General features: G+C 37.8%; 1 protein-coding gene across 12 annotated transcripts in view; it reads right to left on the bottom strand.

Moving 5' to 3' along the window:
- Positions 1-27008, bottom strand: part of AIM2 (absent in melanoma 2) — a 57903-nt gene that overhangs the window by 11349 nt on the left and 19546 nt on the right. For all 12 annotated transcript variants that reach the window (XR_011438670.1, XR_011438669.1, XR_011438668.1 and 9 more), the window contains 2 exons: positions 5600-5881; positions 65-207 (listed from right to left, as the gene is read on the bottom strand). Coding sequence is in view for 8 of the 12 variants with exons in the window: in XM_023640921.2 (XP_023496689.2) it covers positions 65-207; positions 5600-5861 (405 nt within the window). In the remaining 4 variants the exon portion in view is untranslated. The remainder of the gene's footprint in view (positions 1-64; positions 208-5599; positions 5882-27008) is intronic.

Below are 27008 nucleotides of genomic sequence, written 5' to 3'. Positions count from 1 at the left end.
GGCAAGAATAGTGACTAGAGGATGCTCTTACAAAGACCAAGCCACTGTACTTGCCCCATTGTACCTTAACATGAGGAGAGACTTCTGGTGCAATGTGTTGCTCCACGACACTATTTCTGGGAGCTGCAGAGGCACCAGGACTCATTTCAGTTTGACTTCTCTTTTTCACTTGCTGTGTTCCTTTTTTCCCTTTGTATTTCTTATCAACTGATTAAAAATAAATAAATACATGTTAACTCAGAAGAGATGAACATAAGTGGCTGAGAACATTTAACTAGCATTTTCTCTCAGGAATTAAATGAAATGATCTCGAATCAAAACCTCTTTTGGAGCTTTACTTACATACACACGCACACACACATATGCAGGTGCACTAGACTATCATGGCAGTAGAGTAAATACCTTCAGAGATATAGGTACAGGAATACAATGGTACATGAAGACATTCTGCTTCTGACAATTGTGGGCTTGCTTTTTAGGAACAAATCCTGCCATGAAAAACAATTACAAAAAGTGGAAAAACTATTCATAAGCAGTGGGAAAACACCAGGAAAGGAGAAAAATCAATGAGCTTAGCTCCTAAAGAGAAGAGAAATGATCAAAAACAAAAGTAGGTAATATAAGCAAACTCACAAATGACAAGATTATGGAATTAGTGAACACAGATTTTAAAATAGCTATGACTGTCATGCTAAAGAAAGTAAAGGAAATGATGCTTGAAACAGTGAGAAAAATGAACCATTTCAACATAGCTTTGCCATCTGTGAAAGAAGAACCAACCATATGTTATAGAGATGAAAATGAAATAGTTCATATTAATAATACATTGCATGGATTGAAGAGAAGAGTGAATATAGCAGAAGACAGGATTAGTTAATGGGAAAATAGGTCAATGGAAATTTTATAAACAGAAGCACAAAGGAAAAAGAAAACAGAAGAGAGGATAAGAAATATGTAGGACATATACAATATGTCTTGTTTGTGAGTGGAATTCCCTAAGGAGAAGAGAGGGAGAATGGTGCAGAAACAATATTTGAGGAGATAGAGACTGAGAGTTTGCCACACTGACGAAAGGCATCAACACACAGATGTCAGAAGTTTAAAAGACCACAAGCAGAAAATTTACCAAGAAAACAACTCAGTACGTCACAGTCAAATTGCTGTAAAACAAAAAGAAAGAGAAAATCTTAAAAGTAGTAAGGGAAAAAGACACATTACATTAAAAGTAAATGCAATAAGACCAATAGCTGATTTTTCAATAGAAACTATGAAAGCCAGAAGATACTATAAGGACATCTTTAAAACACTGAAAGAACAATACTGCAAATCTCAAATTTTATACCAAATGAAAATATCTTCAAACTGAAGGACAAATGTCGATATTTTCAGACAAGCTCTAGGAGAATACATGATAATCAGAAATCTACTGCAAGAAATAATAAAGTGAATTCTTCAGGCTGGAAGCAAGAAATGATATACAGAAGCAAGAACTTCAAGAAAGAATGAAGAACATTAAAGAAAGGCAAATATATAGGTAAATATAAAAGAATATTGATAGTTTAATACCACAATAATGATGATGATATGTCTTATGTAGTTTATAACATATCGAAGTAAAATATATAATAATAATAATAGCGTAAAGGCTGGAGGGAGGTGTACCAGTTAACCTTTGCTGCATAATTATTCACTCAAAAACTTAGTGGCTTAAAACAACAAAAATTTATTATTTCTAATAGTTCTGTAGCTTGAGACGTTTGTCTGATCCTGGCTGGCTCAGGTGAAACTGGGTGATCTGATAGCTTCACACATACGTCTGGGACCTTGGCTGGGATGCCTGGGAAGACTGTCACGACTGGGGCCTCACTCCTTGTGGTGCCTCTTCCTCTAAAGGCTAAGCAAGGTTGGTTCACATGAGGCCAGAAGGGTTCCCAGCAACAAGAGAAGGCAAACTGCAATGTATAAGCACTTTTCAAGCCTCTTCTTTCACCATGTTTACTAGTGTCCCATTGGCTAAAGCAAGTCACACGCTTATGCCCAGATTCAGGGGGTTAAGAAATCTACCTCCTTGTATTTACTTTTTTTTCTTCTTCTTCTCCCCAAAGCCCCCAGTACATAGTTGTGTAGTCTATTTGCAGGTCCTTCTACTTGAGCTGTATTTACTTTTTGATAATTTATTGATCTGTGTTATTAAGATTTGTGTACTTTCTGTACAGGTGATATACTACAATAAAAAGTAATATATACATGTACAAAAAGATACACTTATTTGTGTAATGTGTGTATATATGTTTATATATGTATATTTCACCCTCCTAACCTTAATTATTTGAATGAAACCAAAGCATCTTCCCTGATGATCCCCACTCATTAACCTTTCACTTCCAGTCTATCATCAACCCTTAATACTTCTCAAATCTCTCTCAATTCAATATACTTCCCTCTATTTTCATTTGAGGAACTAATCAAAACTACTATTCCCTCTTCCTGACCTATAGCAATATTTGTTCTCCCCAAAGTCAAACTGGCCCCTAAATTTTTTTCCACACAAATCCATAGTGAGCACATCAAACTGCAAATCTGGTCTCACGCCCCTGCTTAAAACCTTTTGATCACTTCTGATTTCTCTTGAAACAAAGACAGAATTCTAATCACATTCTACAAGACTCTGCATTGTCTCTCTCAAAGGGCATCTCATACCACCCTTTGGCGATTCTTTGTACTCCAGCCATGCTGGCTTTCTTTCAAGTCCTTAAGTAAGTCAACACCTTCTGCCACAAGGCCTTTTTCACATGGAGTTCCCTCAGACTGAAGACACCTTTCACTTCTACTCATTTCTCAGAGCTTAGCTCAAGGATCATTTCTCCAGAGAAGCCTCATCTGACCAGCACTAACTCCAATTTCTGGCTTTTGTTAGGATTTCTTGGCATGCACTGTTGATGGATCATCTTCCTTTCTGTCAGAGCACTTACCTCAGTTTATTATATCCATTAATTTGCTTTTAAGAAAAATATCTACCTCCTGAATTAGAGTATAAGCTCTATATTTTATAAATTTTATAAATATATATATATTTTATTATATTTATATTATATAATATATTTTATAAATTTGGATTTAACTCCCTGTTGTATTACCAGAACATAAACCTATTAGGAACTCAAAGGATATTTACTGAATGGATGAATGGATGGATGGGTAGATGGCATGCTGGCCCCTCACCAATGCCACCATAATGCAGCTGTATAATCTGGCTTGAGTCCCCCAGGTCAAAGGTAAAATTACTTTTCATCACAAAAAGCTAACTTCCAGTCCTGATTTTTAAAAAGACCATGTATCAAGATGGCCACCTTCAATTATTTAAGGCACTCAGGTAGAAGAGAGGCTGAGAAATTATTGGATGTTGTTTCTGATGGAACTTCAGAAGTTCTGGGTGAAAGTAACACAACAATCACTTTGAATTTACTAGAAATAAGAATGATTTAATGATCAAAGCCATTTAAGTGCAGAATGAGCTGTCTTATGGGGTAGTGAGTTATCTATCACTATCATTCAAAGAACACAAAGTGACTGACTGTCAGTCAGGGATATTACAGAGAGCTCTGCTTTAGGAATAAGTGAAATTTAACCTTCCAAAAGTCAGTTAGTTCCACGAAATAGATGTTTCAGAGAGGTACGCAGATTAAGTCTCCTTTCTATGTTGACAGTCAAGGAGAGGAAACAGATTCAAGAATGGCCAAGGGAATCACATACCATTCTACCACGTCACATCAGTCATTTCTCATCTCCTACAGAGTGGTACTAAGGAAATACTTGTGAAAGAGCATATCTGCCCACTGTATAGCTCTCATTTTCCTTAATACTCATGTGCAAATTTTAATTTATTATTTCATTTATCTTTTCAGCCTTCTATTTTAATCTTACAGGACTTTTATAGGCATTGAGCACATTCTCTCTCAGCTGCCTTTTTTCAGCCTTAAGTGTCCTCATATTTTTTCTCTCTCCTTCTATAAAATCCTGTCCCGTCTACTGATTATTGACTGCCTCCATTTAAGATTTTGCCAGATCTCTTCTACCTCCCATGAGATGCAGTCACGAGTAGATAGAGCATGTTGTGTGCTGATAAACAATGGTTATACAGAAAGAACATTCAATAAGAGTGAAAGATGAAACCTAGAGAAAAGAAAACAAAAACTGGTTTAAAGACAGGAATTTAATTGACTTCCTGCACAGGGTACAGAGCCACCAGTTATTCTTAAGTTTCCAACCTGGTCCCAAACTGGATTATTTTCACTTAGTGGGGATAATAAAATCCTAGGATCATTACAACAACAAAATAGAGGAAAGATTGCAATAGGGGAAATTTGGTGCTCTCCTGGACAGAAAGAAGAATGAATTCTTGATTTGGGGGCAAAAATAAAAGATATTCCTAAATATCTTCAGCCTATGTTCGTCAACACTTTTAGACTCCTGCCTCTTGTCCCGAATCAGAAAAACACAGGCTGTTGGTTACTTGGAGCAATTACGTGTAGTCACTGCCACCTTGAGGTCATCTCTAAGAGATACATTCTAACTTCAGCAGAGGAAGATGAAATGCATAACCTAATCAGTCCCTTCTGTAAAGTGCCTTAAATACTACTTATACCTGTGTAGCACTATGTGCTTATGTCAGCACTTACATGTCATCATTTATCCATCATAGAAATCACGTGTGAGAAGCCATGTTATCCATGCTGCACACACACAGATACTATATAAAAGCTGCTGTAATTTTTGCTGTTAGAGTGGTTCATAGAATCCTAAAATTGTCGTATTTGGAGACACTCATGTGGAAAAGTCTTCGGGTGAGATACTCCTTTGTTGGCTCTTATTAGTCATTTAGCTAGAAAGCCAGGCTATATCAATTGCTCTTAGGGAACAAAATCAGGAATATAAACCAAATGCAGATATTTCAGATGGAGATGTTCAGTGATTTATTGAATAATATTTAGAAAACAGTCTTTGTTGTGGGAAATTTATATTGTCATCAGTGGTAGGAGCTAGAGAGAAGAGAGGATCCCTCACTTAAAAGAGAGGATCTGTGAATAGAAGATTCCGCCTGAAGAAAAGAGGAATAACTCAGACCCTAACAGGCTGGGGACAAGGAGAGGAATGGACAGACTACATGGAGGAGGAAATATGTCTAATGTCCCAGTTTATGATTTTCCAGTGCTATAATTTCTTTATGTTGCCTTCAAGCCTTCGGAAAAATTGGAGAACATTACATACTTGGGTAAACGGTACTTTAAAAACTTAACATTGAAGTCCTATGTCCATGTCCATTGCAAAGTAAATTGCAGGCAAAGACAGGCAAAGTGAAAAGATTATGAAATGGTAAATTGGACAAGGGATGACAAACAAATACATGAATAATTTGTGGGATTTGCAACAAACACTTCCTAGCAATTCTCAGTAAAAGGGAGCAAAGGAGCAGTGTACTAAGTTAGCAAAAACATTCCAACAACATGCACTAGGGGCCTTATACCACTGACATCATGAAAGGAAAGGCCCAGACTAGACGGAGACAGGGACCAGGAAGGCGAGCATACTCCCACATTACCTTTCTCCTTCTCTTCCTGAAGACTTTTTGCCACATGCATATAATTCAGCTTCTGGAAAACATGTATGGTCTTCGTCACTGCAGACACTGCACCAACATTTTGAATCATCAAGTTTGCTACCTCTGTCCTATTTGCATTTTCTAGTTTTGCTGTGGAGACTTTTAACTCATCTGGAAGGAAGAATTTAAATCGATCCAGTTCCTCATCAGTGATGTTATCCAGGCCAGTTAATAAGAGGATTTCCTTATATTTACTCTCCATCTCACAACTTTGGGATCAGCCTATAAGACATTCAAAACATTTAACATTACATCACCAAAAGTGAATTCTGCATTCAAAATAAAGCATGATGAGTTATTAACATATTTTTAAAGGGAAAATAACCAAAATATTTACTGTATAGCAAAGGAGATTTAGCTGAAATATGAGTAAGAACTTCTTAAGCAAGAAGGTCACTTCGTCATGAAAGAAAATCTTCCAAGGTTATGCAGTGCGTCTGGGATTCTTAGAGAATGGGACACATTCCACTTTTATTTCTTAAACAGATTTATTGAAGCATAACTGACATACAACAAAGTGTGTATATTTGAAGTACACAATTTGGTGAAATTTGGTACCCTTCATCAAATCCAATTTATCAGTTTGTCGTTTCATGGATGGTGTTTTTGGTATCATATCAAAGAAATCTTTGCCTAACTAACAGTCAGAAGATTTTCACCTATGTTTTCCCATAGTAATTTTATAGTTCAGGGTTTTTACACCTAGGTCTATTAACTATTTTGAGTTATTTTATATATGGTGCGAAGTATGATTCAAGGGTAGTTGTTTTGCACATGGATATGAGTTTTCTCAGAATCACGTGTAGAAAAGACTATCCTTTCCCTACTGACTTGCTTTTGCACTTTTGTTGAGAATCAGTTGTGCACATATAAGTGGGTTAACTTCTGGATTCTTTATTCTGTTCTATCGATTTCTCTACCTGGTTGCCAACACCACATTGTAGTAATTTTACTGTCTATGTGCAATAGCCAAAATTACACACAAAATTTTAGAAACAATAAGTCTGCAACGTTGCTAGATATAAGATTAATATAGAAAAACTGCATTCTTTTATTTCAGCAACACTTCAATAGAAAAAATCTTGAATAAAAAAGCACAATTTCTAATAACAACAAAATGAAAAAGGACTTAAGAACATCTAACAAAAGATATGTAAGACTGTTAAAGAGAAAATTAAAAAATTGTATTGAAAGATTTATAAAAAGATCTAAATAAATGAAGATATATGCAATATTCTGAATGGGAAGATTCAATAAAATGAAAACGACAACTCTTGCCAAATTAACCTATAAACTTCATGCAAAATCTCACAGGCCTTGCTGTAAAGCTTGTCAGGATGATCCTAAAGCCTGTATGAAACAGTAAAGACAAAAATACCCCAAACAAGTTTAAGATGTTTATTAGGAAGCAATACCCCTACTAGATATCAACATTTACTATAAATATGTAATAATTAAAGCAATATGATAGTGGAACAGAGAAAAATCAACTAAGAAGTAGAGAATTTGGAAATAGAATCACACATACACAAAAACGTGGTATATAATCAAAGTGACATTATAAATCACAAGGAAAGGATGAGTGACTATAAAAAGTATTGGGACAGAGATCTCATCAAGATGGTGGTGTGAGCAGATGTTGAATTCACCTCCTCCCGTGAACACAACCAGGTTACAACAACTTTTGGAAGAATTATCCCAGATTGAAAACCGAAAACTGGATGAAAAGAACCCTCACAACAAGGGACAGTCCTGATGAAGGCAGAAGAGGCAGTAATTACTGCTGGAGAGGAAAAAAGCCACCTTTGGGAACAGCAGAGCTTCTCAGCTGGCCATGCAGGAGACACCCTAAGGTACGCAGCCATCCTTGGAGGAGTGAGGTCCGGAGCGGGGCCGATACTGCTACAAGCATCCTTCAGATTCAGCCCAACTGAGACAGGGGTCTTACTGTCTGGCTTTGCTGGCTATTAACTGCAGCAAGGATAGCCCCAGAAAAGCTATTGGCTGAAAGCTAAAAAGACCCAGGTCTTAAAGGGCCCACACACAAACTCACTCATTGCAGCAACCTACAATCACCAGAGAGAAGGCTGACAATCCTTTGGTGAAACAAGACTCACCTGGTGGGCTCTGGGGGCATCTTGGTAAGAGGAGGGACCTCTCTGGAGACTGAGACATTGGTGGGGGCCGTTGTTCTGAGCTGGTCCTGGCGTGCTGATACGGACCCCAGTGGGGGCCATTGAGGTTCATCCCTTGGCCTGTTAGCCAAGGGGTCTGCCACGCCCACTAGAGCACAGATGTAATACAATTCAGCCAGGGCAGGCAACCCGCCCTAAGGTCCCGCCCCACCTAACAGCATGCCCTCAGGCTACTTTTCAGCCTGCATTGACTGGGTGCCTTGATCCTCTACAGGCAGGCAAGGGTGTCTGCCTCTGTGAGGCAGGGCTTGTGTGAGGACCAGGTGAACTGTGGGGAGCATTGGGGCAGAGGTGGGGCCTCTGCAGTGTGGCGGTGGGGTACGCTCCAGGGGGTTGAGAAGTGTGCACAGACCAGGACTGTGTTGACAGTGTATGTGGTCCAGAGGGGGATGAGGCTTATCAGAGGCAGAAGACTTGTGCTTCACAAATAGCCATAAAAAGGATCAACCCCACCTTCCAAAGCCTGAAACAACTGAGTGCCTCCATGCCAAGGGCTAGCCCTCCTCAGCTGCACTCCCAGGAGAACTGACATCAGCCTTGTTGGCCTCAGGCCTATGACAACTGTATGCCCCTGAGCCTAGCAACCAGCTACACTGGGTACCAACCCAATTAAGAGGACACTTGCAATAAGAGTGTGCTAATAGACTTTGTAGCCAACAGTGCTGAGGCCCCTCCAAACCGGATTTACAAACAGCTGGCCAGGGAAGGAAAGATCAGACTCCCTGGGTACCTGCAGTGGGAGCAACCCTGCCACAGCAGAAGAACACAAGTAGCCTACAAAGGGGTCACTCCTGGTTCTTATGGTCTGGTGACGAGAGGGAAGCACACTGTTGGGCCTCATAAGGCATCTCATACATAAGGCCACTTCTCCAAGATCAGGAGACATAGCCGACTCACCTAGTACAAAGAAAATAGCACAGAGAAAGAGGCATAATGAGGAGGCAAAGGAATACTTTCCAAGCAAGGGAACACTACAAAACACCAGAAAAAGAACTAAGTGAAACAGAAACTAGCGACCTCCTTGACAAGGAATTCAAACAAAATATGATGAGGATGCTCACAGATATGCAGAGAAGAATGGATGAACACAGTGAGCACATCAGCAAAGAATTGGAAGATATAAAAAAGAACCAATCAGAAATGAAGAATACAACACTTGAAATGAGAAATTCACTAGAGAACTCAACAGCAGAGTAGAGGAAGCAGAAGAACGGATCAGCGAGCTAGACGAAAGATTAGAGGAAATCACCCAAGCAGAACAGAAAAGAGAAAAAAGAATTAGACAGAATGAGAACAGTGTAAGGGAACTCTGGAACAATATCAAGCGTGCTAACATTCAGATTATAGGGGTCCCAGAAGGAGAAGAAAGAGACAAAGGGGCAGAAAATTTATTTGTCAAAATAATAGAGGAAAATTTTCCTCACCTGAGGAAGGAAACAGACATCCAAGTTCAGGAAGCACAGAGAGCTCCAAACAAGAGAAGCCCAAAGAGGCCCACACCAAGACATATTATAATCAAAATGTCTAAAATTAAAGACAAAGAGAGAATCCTAAAAGCAGCAAGAGAAAGGCTACAAGTGACATATAAAGGGAAGCCCATCAGGCTGTCAGCAGACTTCTCAGCCAAGACCCCACAGGCAAGAAGAGAATGGCACGACATATTTGAAATGCTAAAAGGAAAAAACCTACAGCCAAGAATACTCTATCCATCAAGGCTGTCATTCAGAATGGAAGGAGAGATAAAGAGCTTCCCAGACAAGCAAAGATTAAAGGAGTTTATCACCAAGAAACCAGTTCTACAAGAAATGCTGAAGGTACTTATTTAAGTGGGAAAGTAATGACCACAAATAGAGATAAAAGAAAAAAAATTATCAAAAAAACCCAAAACAACAAGAAGAAAAAACAAGCAATAAAATCTCTTGTAAGGTAAAAGCATAGTAAAGCCAGCAGATCAACTACCTGTGAAGGTAATATGAAGGTTAAAAGACAAATGTACTAAAATTACCTATTTCAATGATAAGAGGGTAATGGATATACACACACTAAACAAAAGACTATATATGATGTGAAAAACATATAATGTGGGAGGAGGAAAGTGAAAAAGTAGAGCTTTTAGAAAGAGGTCAAGCTAAAGAGTCTATCTACTCAATATAGCCTGTTATATGCATAGTATATTAAATAGGATCCTCATGGTAACCACAAACCAGAAACCTATAACAAGCAGGAAAAAAGTAAGACAGAAGAAATCAAACATATTACTAAAGATAGCCATCAAACCACAAGGGAAGAGAGCAAGAGAAAAAGAAAGGAACTGAGAAGAACTACTAAAACACCCCAAAAAAAAGAAAAAGTGACAAAATGGCAATAAATACATATTTATCAATAGTTACTTTAAATGTCAATGGATTAAATGCTCCAACCAAATGCCATAGGGTGGCCAACTGGATAAATAAACAAGATCCATGTATATGCTGCATACAGGAGACACACTTCAGACCTACAGACGCTCACAAACTGAAAGTGAAAGGATGGACAAAGATATTTCCACGCAAATGGCAAAGAAAAGAAAGCAGGGGTAGCAATACTTATATCAGACAAAATAGACTTTAAATCAAAAGCTGTAATAAGAGACAAAGATGGGCACTACATAATGATAAAGGGAACAATCCAACAAGAAAATATAACACTTGTAAATATCTACACACCCAACACAGGAGCACCTAAATATATAAAGCAATTATTAACAGACATAAGAGGAGAAATATACAGTAACACAATAATAGTAGGGGACTTTAACTCTCCACTTACACCAATGGATAGATCATCCAAACAGATGATCAATAAGGAAACGCTCACCTTAAAGGACACATTAGACCAGATGGACTTAGTAGATATATACAGAACATTCCATCCAAAAACCACAGAATATACATTCTTTTCACATGCCCACGGAACATTCTCCAGGATTGATCACATATTAGGCCACAAAACAAGTCTCAATAAATTTAAGAAGATCGAAATAATACCATGCATCTTTTCTGACCACAAAGGTATGAAACTGGAAATCAACTACAGAAAGAAAACCAGAAAAGCCACAAAAACGTGGAGATTGAACAAAATGCTACTCAACAATGATTGGGTCAATGAATAAATCAAAGAAGAAATAAAAAAATTCCTAGAGACAAATGAAAATGAAAACACAACATGCCAAAATCTGTGGGATACAGCAAAAGCAGTTCTACGAGGGAAGTTTATAGCAATTCAGGCCTACCTCAACAAAGAAGAAAAATCCCACATAGACAATCTAAAAGTGCACCTAAAGGTACTGGAAAAAGAACAACAAACAAAGCCCAAAATCAACAGAAGGAAGGAAATAATAAAAATCAGAGCAGAAATAAATGAAATAGAGACTAAAACAACAATAGAAAAAAATTAATGAAACCTAGATCTGTTTCTTCGAAAAGATAAACAAAACTGCCAAAGCCTTAGCTAGACTCACCAAGAAAAAAAGAGAGAAGGCTCAAATAAATAAAATCAGAAACGAAAGAGGAGAGATTACAACGGACACCTCAGAAATACAAAAGATAATAAGAGAATACTATGAAAAGCTATACGCCAACAAATTGGATAATCTAGAAGAAATGGATAAATTCTTAGAAACATACAACCTTCCAAAACTGGACCAAGAAGATGTAGAAAATTTGAATAGACCAATCACCAGTAAGGAGATCAAAACAGCAATTAAAAGTCTCCCAAAAAAATAAAAGTCCAGGACTAGACGGCTTCCCTGGTGAATTCTACCAAACATTCAAAGAAGACTTAATACCTATCCTTCTCAAACTCTTCCAAACAATTGAAGAGGAGGGGAGGCTTCCTAACTCTTTCTACGAAGCAAACATTATCCTGATACCAAAACCAGACAAGGACAACACAAAAAAAGAAAATAACAGGCCAATATCACTGATGAACATTGATGCAAAAATCCTCAACCAAATACTAGCAAATCAAATACAACAATACATTAAAAAGATCATACATCATGATCAAGTGGGCTCCATTCCAGGGATGAGCTGAATAACTGATTGTGTCTTTTAGAGGCATTTGAATACTCTCATCAGTAGAGTCAATGTTAATACACTCTAAATTCTTACTGTCAGTATGCCCTTATTATTTTTCTCCTATAGGCTGATAATGACTGGAAAAACTCTGCTTACACATGTAGAGTTCATAAGTGAAAACTAAAACTATTAACAAAATAAGGAATACATTTCAATCACTTGGAATGATAAAGCTACCCAAATGTCCCAGGCCTACTGATGAAAGGAAGAAAGGAAATTGACATGTGTTGAGTATCTATGATACGTTAACGAATCAATTCAGCATGTTTCCTACTTCTCCATAAGAATTTCATCTTTTTATAACTTTCTTGTATAAGAAGATCATCACACTTTAATGCATTTCACATGTGAGAAAATTAAGGCTCAGCTATTTCTCTGAAGTTTTGTTTTTATCTTATGAATGTAAAATTTGCATTTTATTCAATAATATCTGCTAACTTAAAAAATGTTTTTAAGTATTTGTCATAGGGTAAAATTTTTACCAAAGAAAATGAATTCAGATCTACTTGGTAGCCTCATGACCCCAAGAGTCCATACACACTGTTGTATGAGAAGCGTGATACTGGACCATGCATAATAGCTCATCACTGGACAGCATCTTACAAACAAACTCTTTCACATAGAGCCTGGAAGATGGAAAGGAAAGGAAACATCCAGAGAGCACCCGCTTACCTCTGAAATGAGGATGTTAATTCCTACCTTTCACAATCGCTTGGAGAACAGAGGGTGTAAATACTCAGCAGGTGTGCCTGACATGCATCAGTTTTCATTTATGATGACCTCCCAATTATTACAGATTAAATCAGGTATCTGAAGTGAAATAACTTACCTGAGGCCACACAGATAATGAAAGCACATAAAAAGGCCTGAACCCAAGTCTTCTGAATCCAGGCTCTCTGCTCTTTCTATTGCCAACTGCCTTCTTATTGTGCAGAGTGTGAAATGATTCCATTTTTTTTTTTTTTAAAAAAAGGCTGGTGTTATTGGCTATGATTTGGAAGGTACCTGTCTCCCATATATCTAGCTCTCTTATAATTCCAATATTAGCAATTATTTTCTTTGTCTAAATCACTTACCTCTCTTCACCTAGAATACCTTCACAGTGTGCTCCCTCACTCTATTTAGATTTCTGCTCGATTGTCCTCTTCTAAGCTCAACCTTCCCTGGGCACATTTTGTAACCCATGACTCTTACTCTCTATTACCTGACACTGGGTTTTGTTTTGTTCATAGCACTTATCTACTTGACGTTATAGTTTATACTCTGTCGCTGTTTGTTTAATTCTTAGTCATCAGTCTCCACTGGGATGGAGGTGCTGTGTGGGCAGATGCTTCTGCTGTTCATGGCTGCACTCCTACCTCCTAGAATAGTATCTGGTACACAATTAGATATTCAATAGCTATTTATTGAATTAACTCTCTAGAAATTCCCTGTCTAAAAATTCAGCTTATCACTTTCTGTCTACTATTTATTCTATATATTTTACTCATTTTCTTTATTTGTCTCCACTCACTAGATTGTAAGCTCTGTAAGGGTAAAGATCTTTGTCTGTTTTGTTTCCTATTGTATTCCCAGCATCTAGAACATGACTGACACATAGCATGTGATTAGTGATTACTTTAGTATAAATTAATTAACTAATCTACTCAATAATGCCTTGATGCAGATATTATTATCCCTATTTTCAAACCAGGAAATTGCAAATCAGAGAAACTACATAACTTGTCCAAGAATACATAGACAGTAAGCAGCAAAGGATCTACTAACACCCAGAAAACAATTAATTAAGTGACAATGGTAAGCCCTTCTCTATCAGTAATCACATTAAATGTAAATGAATTAAATCCTCTAATCAAAAAAAACTTAGAGTGTCTGAATGTATAAAACAAGAAAAGAATCAACTGCCTCCAACAGACTCACTTCAGTTTAAGCACACATAAAGACTGAAAGCAAAGAAATGAAAAAAGATATTCTGTGCAAATAGAAATCAAACACAAGAGTTGCTATATTTTTACTAGAAAAAATGTACTTTAAGTGAAAAATGGTAAAAAGAGACAAATAAGTTCATATGTAATGTTAAAGGACTCAAGTTATCAACAGTATATAACAATTGTAAATATTTATATACCCAACATCAGAGCATCTAAATATATAAAGCAAATATTAACAGATCTGAAGGGGGAAATAGATGGTGACACAGTAATAGTAGGGGACTTCAATACTCCACTTTCAACAATGGATAGATGATCCAGGCAGAAATTCAATAAGGAAACATTGTACTTGAACAACACATTCGACCAAATGGACCTAACAGAAATATACAGAACATTTCCATCCAATGGCAGCAGAATACACACTTTTCTCAAATGCATATGGAACATTTTTCAGGAAAGTTTATATGTTAGGCCACAAAACAAGTCTTAACAAATTTAAGAAGACTGAAGTTATATCAAACATCTTTTCCAACCACAATGGTATAAAACTAGAAATCAGTAACAGGAAAAAACTGGAAAATTCACAAATATGTGGAGATTAAACAACATGCTTCCATACTACTAATGGGTCAAAGATGAAATCAAAAGGGGAAATCAAAAAAGATCCTGAAACAAATGAAAATAGAAACACAACATACCAAAACCTACGGGATGCAGCAAAAGCAGTTCTAAGAGGGAAATTTATAGTGGTAAACATCTACATTAAGAAAAAAGAAAGATCTCAAATAAACAATCTAAATTTATACATCAAGGAAGAAGAAAAACAGAATAAACTAAGCCCAAAGTTAGTAGAAGGAAGAAAATAGCAAAGATCAGAGCAGAAATAACTGAAATAGAGACTAGAAAGACAATAGAAAAGATCAATGAACTGAGTTGGTTTTTTGAAAAATAAACAAAATTGACATACCATTAGCTATACTAACTGAGAAAACAAGAGAGAAGACTCAAATAAATAAAATTATAAGTGGAAAAGGAGATGTTATAACTAATACCATGGAAATACAAAGGATCCAAAGAGACTACTATGAGTGATTATATGCCAACAAAACGGATCACCTAGAAGAAATGCATAAATCACTAGAAACATAAAATCCACCAAGACTAAATCATGAAGAAATAGAAAATCTGAACAGACCAAAAATGGATAAGGAGATTGAATCACTAACCAAAAATCTCTCAACAAAGAAAAGGCCAGGACTAGACGGCTTCACTGGTGAATTTTACCAAATATTTAAAGGATTAATTCGAGTCCTTCTCAAAAATTCCCAAAAAACTGAAGAGGAGGGAACACTTCCAAACCTTTTATGAGGCCAGCATAACCCTGATACCAAAGCCAGATAAAGATGTTACTAGAAAAGAAAATTACAGGCCAATATCCCTGATAAACATAGATGCAAAAAGCCTTAAGAAAATATTAGCAAACTGAATTCAACAGTACATTAACAGGATCATACGCCATGACCAGGTGGGATTTATCCTTGAGATGCAAGGATGGTTTAAGATATATAAATCAATAAATATGATACAACACATTAATAAAATTAAGGATAAAAATCATACAAACATCTCCACAGATAGTCAAAAGGCATTTGACAATTCTTAGTAAAGTGAGTCTAGAAAGAACTTACCTCAACATAATAAAGGCCATATATGACAAGCTCACAATTAACATCATACTCAACGTGAAAAGCTAAAAGTCTTCCCTCTAAGATCAGGAACAAAATAAGAGTATCCACTCTCTCCACTCCTATTCAACATAGTGCTGGAAGTCCTAACCAGAGTAATTAGGCAAGAAGGAAATTTAAAAGGCACCCAAATCATAAAGGAAGAAGTAAAACTGTCTCTGTCTGCAGAAGACATAATCTTCTAGATAGAACCCCCTAAAGATTCTACAAAAAAAACTATTAGAACTAATAAACAAATTCAGTAAAATTTCAGAATACTAAATCAACACACAAATATCAGTTGATTTCTACACAATGACAATGAATTCTCCAAAAAAATAATAAGAAAACAATCCCATTTACAATGGCATCAAAAAGTGTAAGATACTTAGGAATAAATTTAACCAAGGAGGTTAGAGATCTGTACACTTAAAAACCATTACTTTGATGAAAGAAACTGAAGAAGACGCAAATAAATGAAAAGATATTCTGTGTTCATGGGTTGGGAGAATTAATATTGCTAAAATGTCCATACTACCCAAAGCAATCTACAGATTCAAATGCAATCCTTTTCAAAATTCCAATGGCATTTTTCTAAGAAATAGAACAAAAGACCCTAAAACTTATATGGAATTACAAAAGACTTTGAATAGCTAAAGCAATCTTGAGCAAGAAGAGTAAAGCTGGAGGCATCACAGTTCCTGATTTCAAACTATATTACAAAGCTATGGCAATAAAAACAGTATGGTACTGGCCCAAAAACAGACACATAGATCAATGGAACAGAATAGAAAGCCCAGAAATAAGCCTATGCATAATTAGTCAACTAATTTTTGACAAAGATGCCAAGAATACACACGGGAGAAAGGATAGTCTCTTTAATAAATGGTATTGGGAAAACTGGATGTCCATATGCAAAAGAATGAAATTGGATCCTTATGTTACACTATACACAGAAAACAACGCAAAATGGATTAAAGACTTAAACATAAAACCTGAAAAATAAAACTCCCAGAAGAAAACATAGAGAAAGCTCCTTGACACTGGTCTTGGCAATGAACTTTTGGATCTAATGCCAAAAGTACAGGCAACAAAAGCAAAAAATAAGTAAGTGGGACTACATCAAACTAGAAAGCTTCTGCAAAGCAAAAGAAAAAAAGTCAACAAAATTAAAAGACAACCTACAGAATGGGAGAAAATATTTGCAAACTGTATATCCAATAAAGAGTTGACATTCAAAAGCATATAAGGAGCTCTTATAATTCAATAGCAAAAACAAAATGAAACAAACCCAAATAATCCAATTTAAAAACTGGATAAAGGGGGTCAGCCCAGTGACATAGCAGTTAAGTTTGCACGCTCTGCTTTGGCAGCTCAGGGTTCACCGGTTTGGATTCCAGTCACGGACCTGTGCACAGCTTATCATGCCATGCTCTGGCACGTGTCCCACATATAAAATAGAGGAAAATGGGCACAGATGTTAGTTCAGGGTCAATCTCCTCAGCAACAAGAGGAGGATTGAATGCAGATGTTAGCTCAGGGCTAATCTTCCTCAAAAAAAAATGGGTAAAGGACCTGAATAAACATTTTTCCAAAAAACACATATGAATGGCCAATAAGTATATGAAAAGATGCTCACTATCACTAATCTCAGGGAAATGCAAATCAAAGTCACAATGACATATCACTTCATACCTGTTAGGATATCTACAGTCAAAAAAACAAGCAATAACAAAGATTGGCAAGGATTTGGAGAAAACAGAACGCTTGTAAACTGTTGGTGGGAATGTAAATTGGTATAGCCATTATGGAGAACAGTATGGAGGTTCCTCAAAAAGTCAAAAAAAGAATCACCGTGTGATCCAGCAATGCCACTTCTGGATATTTATCCAAAGGAAATGAAATCATTATCTCAACAAGATATCTTTTTGATAACTTTCATTCCTAGGTGCATTATTCACGACAGCCAAGACATGGAAACAATCTAAATGTCTGTCAACAGGTGATTGGATAAAGAACATGTGGTATACATACATATCATGGAATATTATTCAAACATAAAAAAGGGAAATCTTGCCATTTGCAACAGCATAGATAAACCTGGAGGGCACTATGCTAAGTGAAATAAGCCAGACAGAGAAAGACAAATACTGTATGGTGTCACTTATATGTGCAATCTAAAAGAAATTATTAAAAGCCAAACTCTTAGAAATACAGAGTAGAATGGTGGTTGCCAGGGGCAAGGGGGTGCGGGAAATGGGGCGACGGTGCTCAAAGGGTACAAATTTTCATTTTTAAAATGAATAAGTTCTGAGGATCTAATGTACATCACAGCGACTATAGCTAATATTGTACAGACATGTATCACTTAACAACAGGGATATATTCTGAGGAATGCCTTGTTAGGTGATTTCATTGTTGTGCAAACATTATAGAATATATGTACATAAACATAGACAGAATAGCCTGCTGCACACCTAGGCTATATGGTACTAATTTTATGGTACCACCTTCATATCTATGGTCCGTTTTTTATCAAGACATCATTACGAGGTGCATGACTATATTGTAATACTCGAAATTTGCTAAGAGAATATAGTTGAAGCATTCTCACACACACAAAAAAACACAACCTCGTAAGCTGATAGATGTGTGAGTTAACTTCATTGTAGTAATCATTTCACAATGTATATGTACATCAAATCATCATGTTGTATACTTTAAATATATTGCAATTTTCTTTGTCAATTATACCTCAATACAGCTGGAAGAAAGCATTTACTGAATAGCTAATAGGATGTATTAGACTCTGGGAATACAAAAATTAATAAGACAAAGTCCCAGATGTTGAGTGGCTCTGCCAAGTCCTAGAAACAGACATGTAATTTAATAATTACAACACTGCATGATGATAAGTGCTATAATTAAAGTATGCTCAAGGTGCTATGGGAGCATCTATGGAGGAAGAGCACTAACCAATCTCGGGTAATCAGCCAAGAGCTGCAGAACCTCCTTCAACTTCTGCTGCACAGCTCATTCTCACACTCCCTCCAGATGTCGGCTCAAATAACACCTTATCAGTGAGACTTTCTCTTATCAGCAAGACTTTCTCTTATCAGCATGTTCTCTATCCTTTCCTTATATAGTATTTTTCCTCACATATAGTACTGACCATCATCTGACACACTATACATTTCATTTGTTTGTTTATTCTCTGACTTCCACTCCTAAAGTGTAACCCCTGTGAGGGCAGGGATTTCTGTCTATCTGCTGCTGTATCCACTGCACATGAAACAGTGCCAGTCATATAGAAGCTACTCAAAAAATGTCTGTCCATTGAATGAATGAGCGAAACCCACAAAGGCTAAAGAGTACCAAAGAGAAGACAATAACATATCAGAATTCGTATCACATTTTTCGAAAGTGGAAAGTGGATGGAGGAGGGATAACTGAAAATGGGAGAAAGCTCTCTATTGAGGGAGACCCCAGTAAGAACCAATTATGTTCACTCCACACAACCCCACAGAAGCTTAGTGATTTGAGCCTTCAGGTTCCACGAAAAGTGGGTTAAGGGGTGAAGGTGGGAACAAGTGCTTTTCTGGAAGGTCACGTGTGGAACAGGCACACTCCTGCACCCTAGGCAGCCAGATGAGTACTCATCCTCCAGCTTTATTTTCCAAAGAAATGTAATTAGAGCATTATCAGACTGCAGAACACCAGGCAGAGAGGATGGAGTGGAGGCAACGTGCTGAAAAAGAAAGTTTAAGTAGAAGTCTGCAAAGATGGAAGCGGGGTCTCCAAGCCCTTTCCTCCCTGATTTTTGGAGTACTCACAGACACATTTATGTGACAAGCAGAAGACTGGAGCATCCTACCAAGCTCACTGGTCCAAGAAGAGAAAAATCACTATAGTTACTGACATTTGGGGTCTCACAACACAAAGATCTAGGCCCTTTCCTGTCAATCCTATAATGAAACCAATCTATAAATAAACCTGGTCCACACACAAAGAATTCCAATCAGTTTGTGTGTGTGCGTGTGTGCTCTTTTCACTCTTAAATATGAGTAAATAGACCTGAATCACATCCAGAAAAACTTCTGACCTAAAAGAAAACAACACACAGAAAAAGGAACTTAAAAGAAACAGAGACAAAGCAGGAGGCAGAAGAAAAAAATACATATACATAGTCATCAGGGAGATGAAACAATAAAACAAAAACATAATGGTAATAAATATGAAAAATGAACAAATTAATGGAAGACGTTTTAGAGATGTATTTCCTAAATGTGATAGCAGAAAAAATTTAAAGTTAATAGAGTGGTGGAGGATAAAGTTGAAGAGTCCTTTTTATAAGTGTACCTAAAAAATAATGAGATGGAAAAAAAGTAGAGAAAAGATAAGAAATTTAGAGGTCTATGCCAGGATGAATAATAACCAGCTGGTAGGTGCTCAAGCAAGAGTGAACCAAGAAAATAGAGGAAAGAAGGTTATCAAAGAAATAATATCTAGTTTGACGAACGGGGGAAAACATATACAAAAGCACACAGCATTTTTAAATTACAAAATACCAAGGAAAGAGGAGATCTTAAATGCTGCCAGAGAAAAAATAGATCACATCCAAAGATTAGGAGTAAGACTGGCACTGGCCTTCTTGACAGCAGCACTGGAAGCTAGAAGACAGGGGAGCAATTCCTTTAACATTTAAAGGAAAACGAGTTTCAGCCTGATGTTCTATACCCAGCTGGTAATTAATTACATGTACGTGTAAGGAAGGAAGAATATTAAGCAGGGAATCCCCAGGATGAGGGTGAAGAGAAGTCCCTGAACCTTGACCTGTGCGGGACCAGAGAGCAGTTTGTCCAGACTGAAGCCAGAGGACAGAAAATTCAGGGAGGATTAGTCCCAAACGAAAGAGTGTGTGTGGTATGTGTGTGTGTACTGCAGGTGGTGAATGGTTCTTGATAAAGCATATAATTTATTTTGACAGGTATTTTATAATTTGGGCAGTTTAGAAAGAACTAGTGAAAAGGACATAAATATTGAACAAATTATTGAAGTATCATTGACTTAAGAAAAAAAAATTTAAAGATGCATCAGGAAGTCAATGAACAAATAATACACTACATGGCTTACCTGTGAGTTTTATTTAGATAGTTACAGTAATATCAAACACCAAACTTTGATTTAGCCAAAAATTGTGAAATGACTGTATTGGGAAAATGGGGAAAGGGAATCACATGTATTTGTGAGATGCAGGGCTCTCATGATGTATGAAAAGAGTGTGAGAAAACTAAATTTTCATCTTCTATCACAGAAAATCAACAGATAATGGAATGGCTAAAACTGAAAACTAGGAATAAAACAAATTATTAGAAGAGGCTAACAGTAGTTGCCTCTGGTAAGGGAGATGGGAGTGTGCAGGTGTGGCTCAGGGAGCTGCTCTTTATCATCCTTGCAATACCATTTGAATCTTGACCTATAGTAATATATTAATTTGATAACAATAAAGATTCAATATAAACATATGGGGCTGTATTAGATGTTCATTAAAGTACCTTCCCACTGGTTCATCCAAGGATCTACATTTTATACAAAATTCCAAATATGACCTGCAATAAAATATAATCGTATTTCAGAAGTAGAATTAATTACTTCCAGCTAAGAGAATTGAGGAAGGATCCATTAGGGAAGAAAAGCACTTGGGCTGGTCCTCTCAGAAAGAATCAGATTTCAATAAGTGGGAATCCAAAAGTGGAATCCCAGGTCAACAGAATGGAATAGTCAATACTTCATGGACCACCCACTTAGAATCAATACTCCATACATTCACTCGGGTTCCCAACTGCCCCTGGTGCAGAGGACTAACCTTTACCACTCAGCCACTAGGTGGTAGATCCTTTTCACAGATTATCCCATGTAACCTCATAACAAACTCTGTGTGGTAAATATTTTAGCCACACCTCATAAATAAGGGAACTGAAATTAAGAGAGTTAAGTTACTTGCTCAAGGATACCCAGCTAATAAGTAGTGGAGACAGAATTTAAACTCAGTTGTTTTCTGCTAAAATATCTATTCTCTTTCCATCATTCTGCTCTGCCTTCTTGAAATATTTGGACATAATTTATATATTTGATATACCAATACAAAGCAACCCTTTTTAAGAGTCCTGACAGATCAAATAAACAAACACTAGAAGGGTAGGCCTTGCACACCCCAAACTCCACCCATTTCTAGTTCTTTCTCACCACATCCTTCCCTATACCTCTTACATAGATCAACACACAGCTAAATTTTCTACCAGAGAAGAAACAACAGTATCGAATTCTCAAACAGTCTCGAGATTCTTACTATAAACCACAGAATTGACCGGCTATTCTTTTATTCTACTTTTTTTTAAAAAATTTGTACAATGTGATTTTTTTAAGTATGGTTTAACAACATGATTTAGTAAATATATATAAAGGGGCTTTAAAAAATATCAACCCCTCTGATTATTGTGAAGGCTGAAGGAGTAAAGTCGAGTCTAGTCTCACAGAAAAGAACACCACCATGCTTCTGACACCTCCTCCCCCCACCCACATGCACACACTCCAAATCAGGCAGCAAAACTGTTCCAAATAAGTAAGTTCAGTGCTTCTGCCATGGCACACAGGATGTTGAGACCTTACTTCACTTTAATCGCAAAATCTATAGTACTAATGCCACTTCCGTATCAGGAATTCAACCTTGTAATTACTGCTGTCACCTAAAACCCACACACCTCTGAAGCTGGCATTATCAGCAAGTTGGAAGCCCCATGTAGAGCTTGGTTCTCGTATTGCTGATTTCCAAATCAAGCCTCACTCAGAAGCATGTGGCAGGTAAGCCTACGCCACACGTATCTATGTGGACTGCAAGAGAAACTGAGAGTTTGACATCTGATTTGCGGAGGTGGGCATCATTACATGTGAATTATTTAAAAGACCTTGGGCAGCCATGAATATGACATATGTCTACCATAAACCCATTCAAAAGAGATAAGTCAAGAATTACTCCAAGATTCTGGCTTAGGAAAGTAGGTAAATGATGAGGTCATTAAAGAGAAAGGGAGCACTGGAGAAGGAGTAGGTGAGCGTAGGTGAAGGGAGGGTGGCTTTAGGGCATAAAGTAATGAGTTTGAGGTGCCTGCAAGGTATGTAAATGAAAATGTTCAGTTCAATATGTGAGCCTGAAGCACAGACGAAAGGCCAAAAATCCAGATAATAATGTAGACCACATCAGAACCGATGCTGTGGAACAGGATGAGATTGTCAGGATAGGCATATTGAGTGAGAAGAGGGAAGGTCTTGAAGCCACATGGAGTTCAGACAGAAAGTGGTCGGGCAGAAGAGGAAGAGTCAGCGAAGGAGACTCGCCAAGAAAGCCGAGCAGAAGGGAAAAGCAGCAACAGCTGTGGGGGCCTGGAAGGCAAGACAGAGAGTTTCAAGAAGGATGCAGTCAGACCTAGCAAATCCTGCTAGGTAATTATTCATTTCCATTAGGTAATTACTCATTTCCTCCAAATTTTACCCCTCCTTCCATGATTGTTAGGCTAGTTTACTCTGCTTATGTTGAGTCACAATGTATGAAACAGAGAATAGGTAAAAAGGCAACACGGACAAGGCAATAACAAAAGCCTAAGAGTATATTCTAAAGCTTTCACAGCTTCTGAATCATATACGGTTGCCTCATTCTCAGAGTCTCTTCCTCTTTCCACCGCATGAACATGGGCCCTTTGTTTGTGGTGTGTGGCTGTCTTTCTGTTCTCCTTCTGGCCATCTTATCTAGAGTGCCCTGTGGTCAGGCCTTTCCTCACATCCTTCTGACTCTGTCCCGGCATCCTTCTGACCCTATACACTCAGTTCCAGGCTATGTTGACCATCCCTGGCCCTCCAATTCATCATCCTCCCTTTATTTGGTTAATTCCTATTCACCTCCAGGTCTCTCTTTTTCTTTCACTTTTTCCAAAATTACCTCCCCAACCCAAGTCCTGGTTACATGCTCGTACTGCTCATTCCCATCGTACCCAGGACTTCCCACTCAGCAATATTGTGCAAAGAAGTGCATGGGCTCTCATGCCACACACAAGTTAAAATCCTGGCTCCACCAACTTGTGTGACCTTGGGCGAGTCTCTTAACCTCCTGAAGGCCGACAGTACCTAATCCATGTGGGTGGTATGAAAATAAAGAGTTTATGCATTTAAAGTACTAAGCAAAGTAACTGAAAGATCAACTGCACTCAGCCAACATGCATGGTCCATTTTTACTGATATCATCTGCATTATTACTATAATATTGTTTTATGAGGCCTAATGCCTTATCTGCCTTATTCACTGAAATGTAAACTGTAGGGGCAGACAGATCTAACTTGTTTAAAAACAAAAGAAAAAACTCACTGCAGGGAGTGGAATGTAGTAAGACTTCAATGCACATTTGTTAAATATGTGATTCTCACGTACCACATGTAAAAAATAATTCCAAACCCAAATCACCACAACCCCACCACCACTCTGCCACCCTAAAAATCTGATGTGCATACATGCAAACATTTCTATATAGATGTATAATCAAAAATTCAAACTCAACATATCCTAAATCAGTGATTATCTTAGGCCTTTAAGTACCTTTTCATCCTTGCTCCAATTTTACTGTTAATTGAACCACAATTCTCGCAAGGACCTAGGCTCCAAACCTCCTAGTCTTCTCCAGTTCTTCCCTCTTCCTTGACCTCTACATCTAGTCGATGTCAGTCATATTGACAACACAAGTAACAAAGCTGAGTCAGGGGTGATGGCAGGGATGATGGTAGTCAGGTGAGTTTGTGATAAAAAAAATTAAAATGGTTACCAAAAGAAAAAAAAGATCAGCGTACACGACACTAAATTAACCTTTAAACATCAAGGAGAAGCCTGTCTGAAGGAATCGTCCTTGTGAGAAATTGCAGAAGGGTATCTGAAGACAAGAACAGAGGGATCAGAATGGTGATTTTGGTATTTATATCCCAACATTTATATTAATCATTTATTAATTAATTTTTAACGATAATAATCTATCATACCATTTGTCGGTTATGAAAAGCAACCCCAGGCTTATCCTTCATTCTGGAGAGTCTATTTTTGAATTTAATAGGAACAAGTAGCACAGTTGGGTAGATTTCTGCAGTGCCAAATGGTCCTTTGATCCCTCAGGTTTTCTGCATAATCAGAAACATTCCAATTTACTCTTGTTCCTTTCCTATTTCTCATTTACCAATGTATATGAAGGAAAATTACAAAATGACGGAAAGAGTTACGGCAACTAGTAGTAAGCTGAGAGAGTGGCCCGGCTTGGGACATCAGGTGGGCAAGAAGAGGGGGAGGATGGATAGAAAAGACATAGATCACTTTGACATTATCAGGCTTAGCTGAGGTTTGGTGGTGATTGAACTGGCTCTGGAAAATGGAGTGATGTGTGCGTATGTGAGACATAAAAGTTGTGTCTCTGACACCTGGATCCTATGTCGTTCTTACCATGTGGCCAGGATGTTTTTTCAGGAAAGGAACATGCTCTCTAACCATGGGATGAAGGTGCTCCAAGCACCAGGAGCCTCATGAGTCAGCTGGGTCTGTTGGTTCATAACGTCAAGGGAACGACCTACAGCTTTGTCCTGGTTTTCCCAATTAAATCCCAAAACATATGTTTCCAGGGAGGCAAATGATGTCCCCCCACCAAGCCTCAGCTTCAATGAAACTGTACTATCCAAATATCAGCTGCAGCTTTTTTTCCTATGTATTGATGGCTAAGAACAGCTGTATTTAAGTTTATCTCCATTCTCACACTTGATTTTAGTCCATCATCACACCTACTACATTTATCTTCCTTCCTTTGTCCTTTATTCAAAGAAAACACAACATCCTTCTTAAGAAAACCTGGCTAAGGATTGTCATACATATGAGATGGTCAAGGTTTTCACAGCAGCTTCTGGCCTGGGTGACCAGCTATCTCTGAGCCACTGACTTAGGCACTTACAAGTATTATTTCAATTAATAGTCCTGACAACCAGGGAAAGTAATTACTATTATTATCCTCATTTCATGGATGAGGAAATACAGGCTTAGAGGTATTATGTGAATGGCCCAAAATCACACAGCTTGTGAATGGTAGAAATAGGGTTTGAACTCAGCTTCGTGAAATCAGAGCACAAGCTCTTAAAGATTACAAAACACTGCTCCCTGGTGGCAAAGTGAAGAAGTACAACCCAGTACTCAAGAGGATAAAAACCAAGACGGATCAGAAAGGAGAAGCACCGCAGATAAACATAGAGCTGGGGTCATGTTAAAGAGGGCCCTATTTTGGGTTGTTTATCCAACTCTGCTACATCCAGGCTCCCATACTCAGTCTCGCTATCTGGCTCTCCTTTAAGAAGTTCTTTCCCTAGCTTCCTTCTTTTATTTTGAGAATAGCTGAATGCAAAACAAAACACAGGGCCACTCTGCTTAGTTCATTAAACTATGTGCCAACCCAAGCAAAAATGGCCCCTAAGGACATTTCCCCTGAGCCGCATGATCACAAGGTCACAACTGTAACTGGACTAGAGGTTGTAGAGCACCACCCGCATCCCCCGACCCCACAACCAAAGCCCTCATTCCCCCAGCTCATTCCTCCCGAATCCCAGTTTGTCTCCTGGGATTGCTCAGTGCTGAAGGATGCTGCCTCACCTTGGGAGAGGTTGAAGTACCAGTCCCCTCACCTCAGTTAGGGACAATTAGAGCCCACCCCAAGTCTAGAGTACTCAGGGGGACTGGCTGTGGCCCCATTACAATTGCACTGCAGGTCAATTTCTCCCTCTGCCCAACCTGCTTCCCTCTCTCCTCTCAACTGCTCCCAAGAGCGCCCTCCAGCAAAACTCCCAGGCAAAGCACAGAGTCTGTTTCTTGGGAAACCAACCTAAGAAAATACTCAACTCTTCATTTCAGTCCTATTCATAAACATTGCCTCTTTAAATAAAGAGCTGGAGTACAATGTAAAGACATATACCAGAAAAGCACATGGATATTAAGTTCAGAAACATCCCAGAAGGTAAAAATAACACGTGAATTGTAAGTCTAAGAAGCAGTCCTCCTTATATACTGCTAGAAGTATGTGATTGCCTCACATTTCATAACTTTGTAATTGCCGTCATGCCACTTAAACTCCCTGCCCTCCACTTTTTTCAATCTCTAAATAAAAAAGTTTAATTAGATGTTTTCTGTGGCCACTTTAGACCGAGTCCAAAACTTCACCTTAAATACTCAGTGAAAATTCTTACTATCTTTCCTAGAAGATTGTTTTTGAAGGTTATTTGTTTGTTTTTACTTTGAGCTGTTCATCTAGTGCTCTG

The sequence above is a fragment of the Equus caballus genome, chromosome 5, assembly GCF_041296265.1.
Source record: "Equus caballus isolate H_3958 breed thoroughbred chromosome 5, TB-T2T, whole genome shotgun sequence".
NCBI lineage: Eukaryota > Metazoa > Chordata > Mammalia > Perissodactyla > Equidae > Equus > Equus caballus.
Note: the sequence above shows the minus strand (reverse complement) of the source record. Positions and strands in the feature narration are given on the sequence as shown.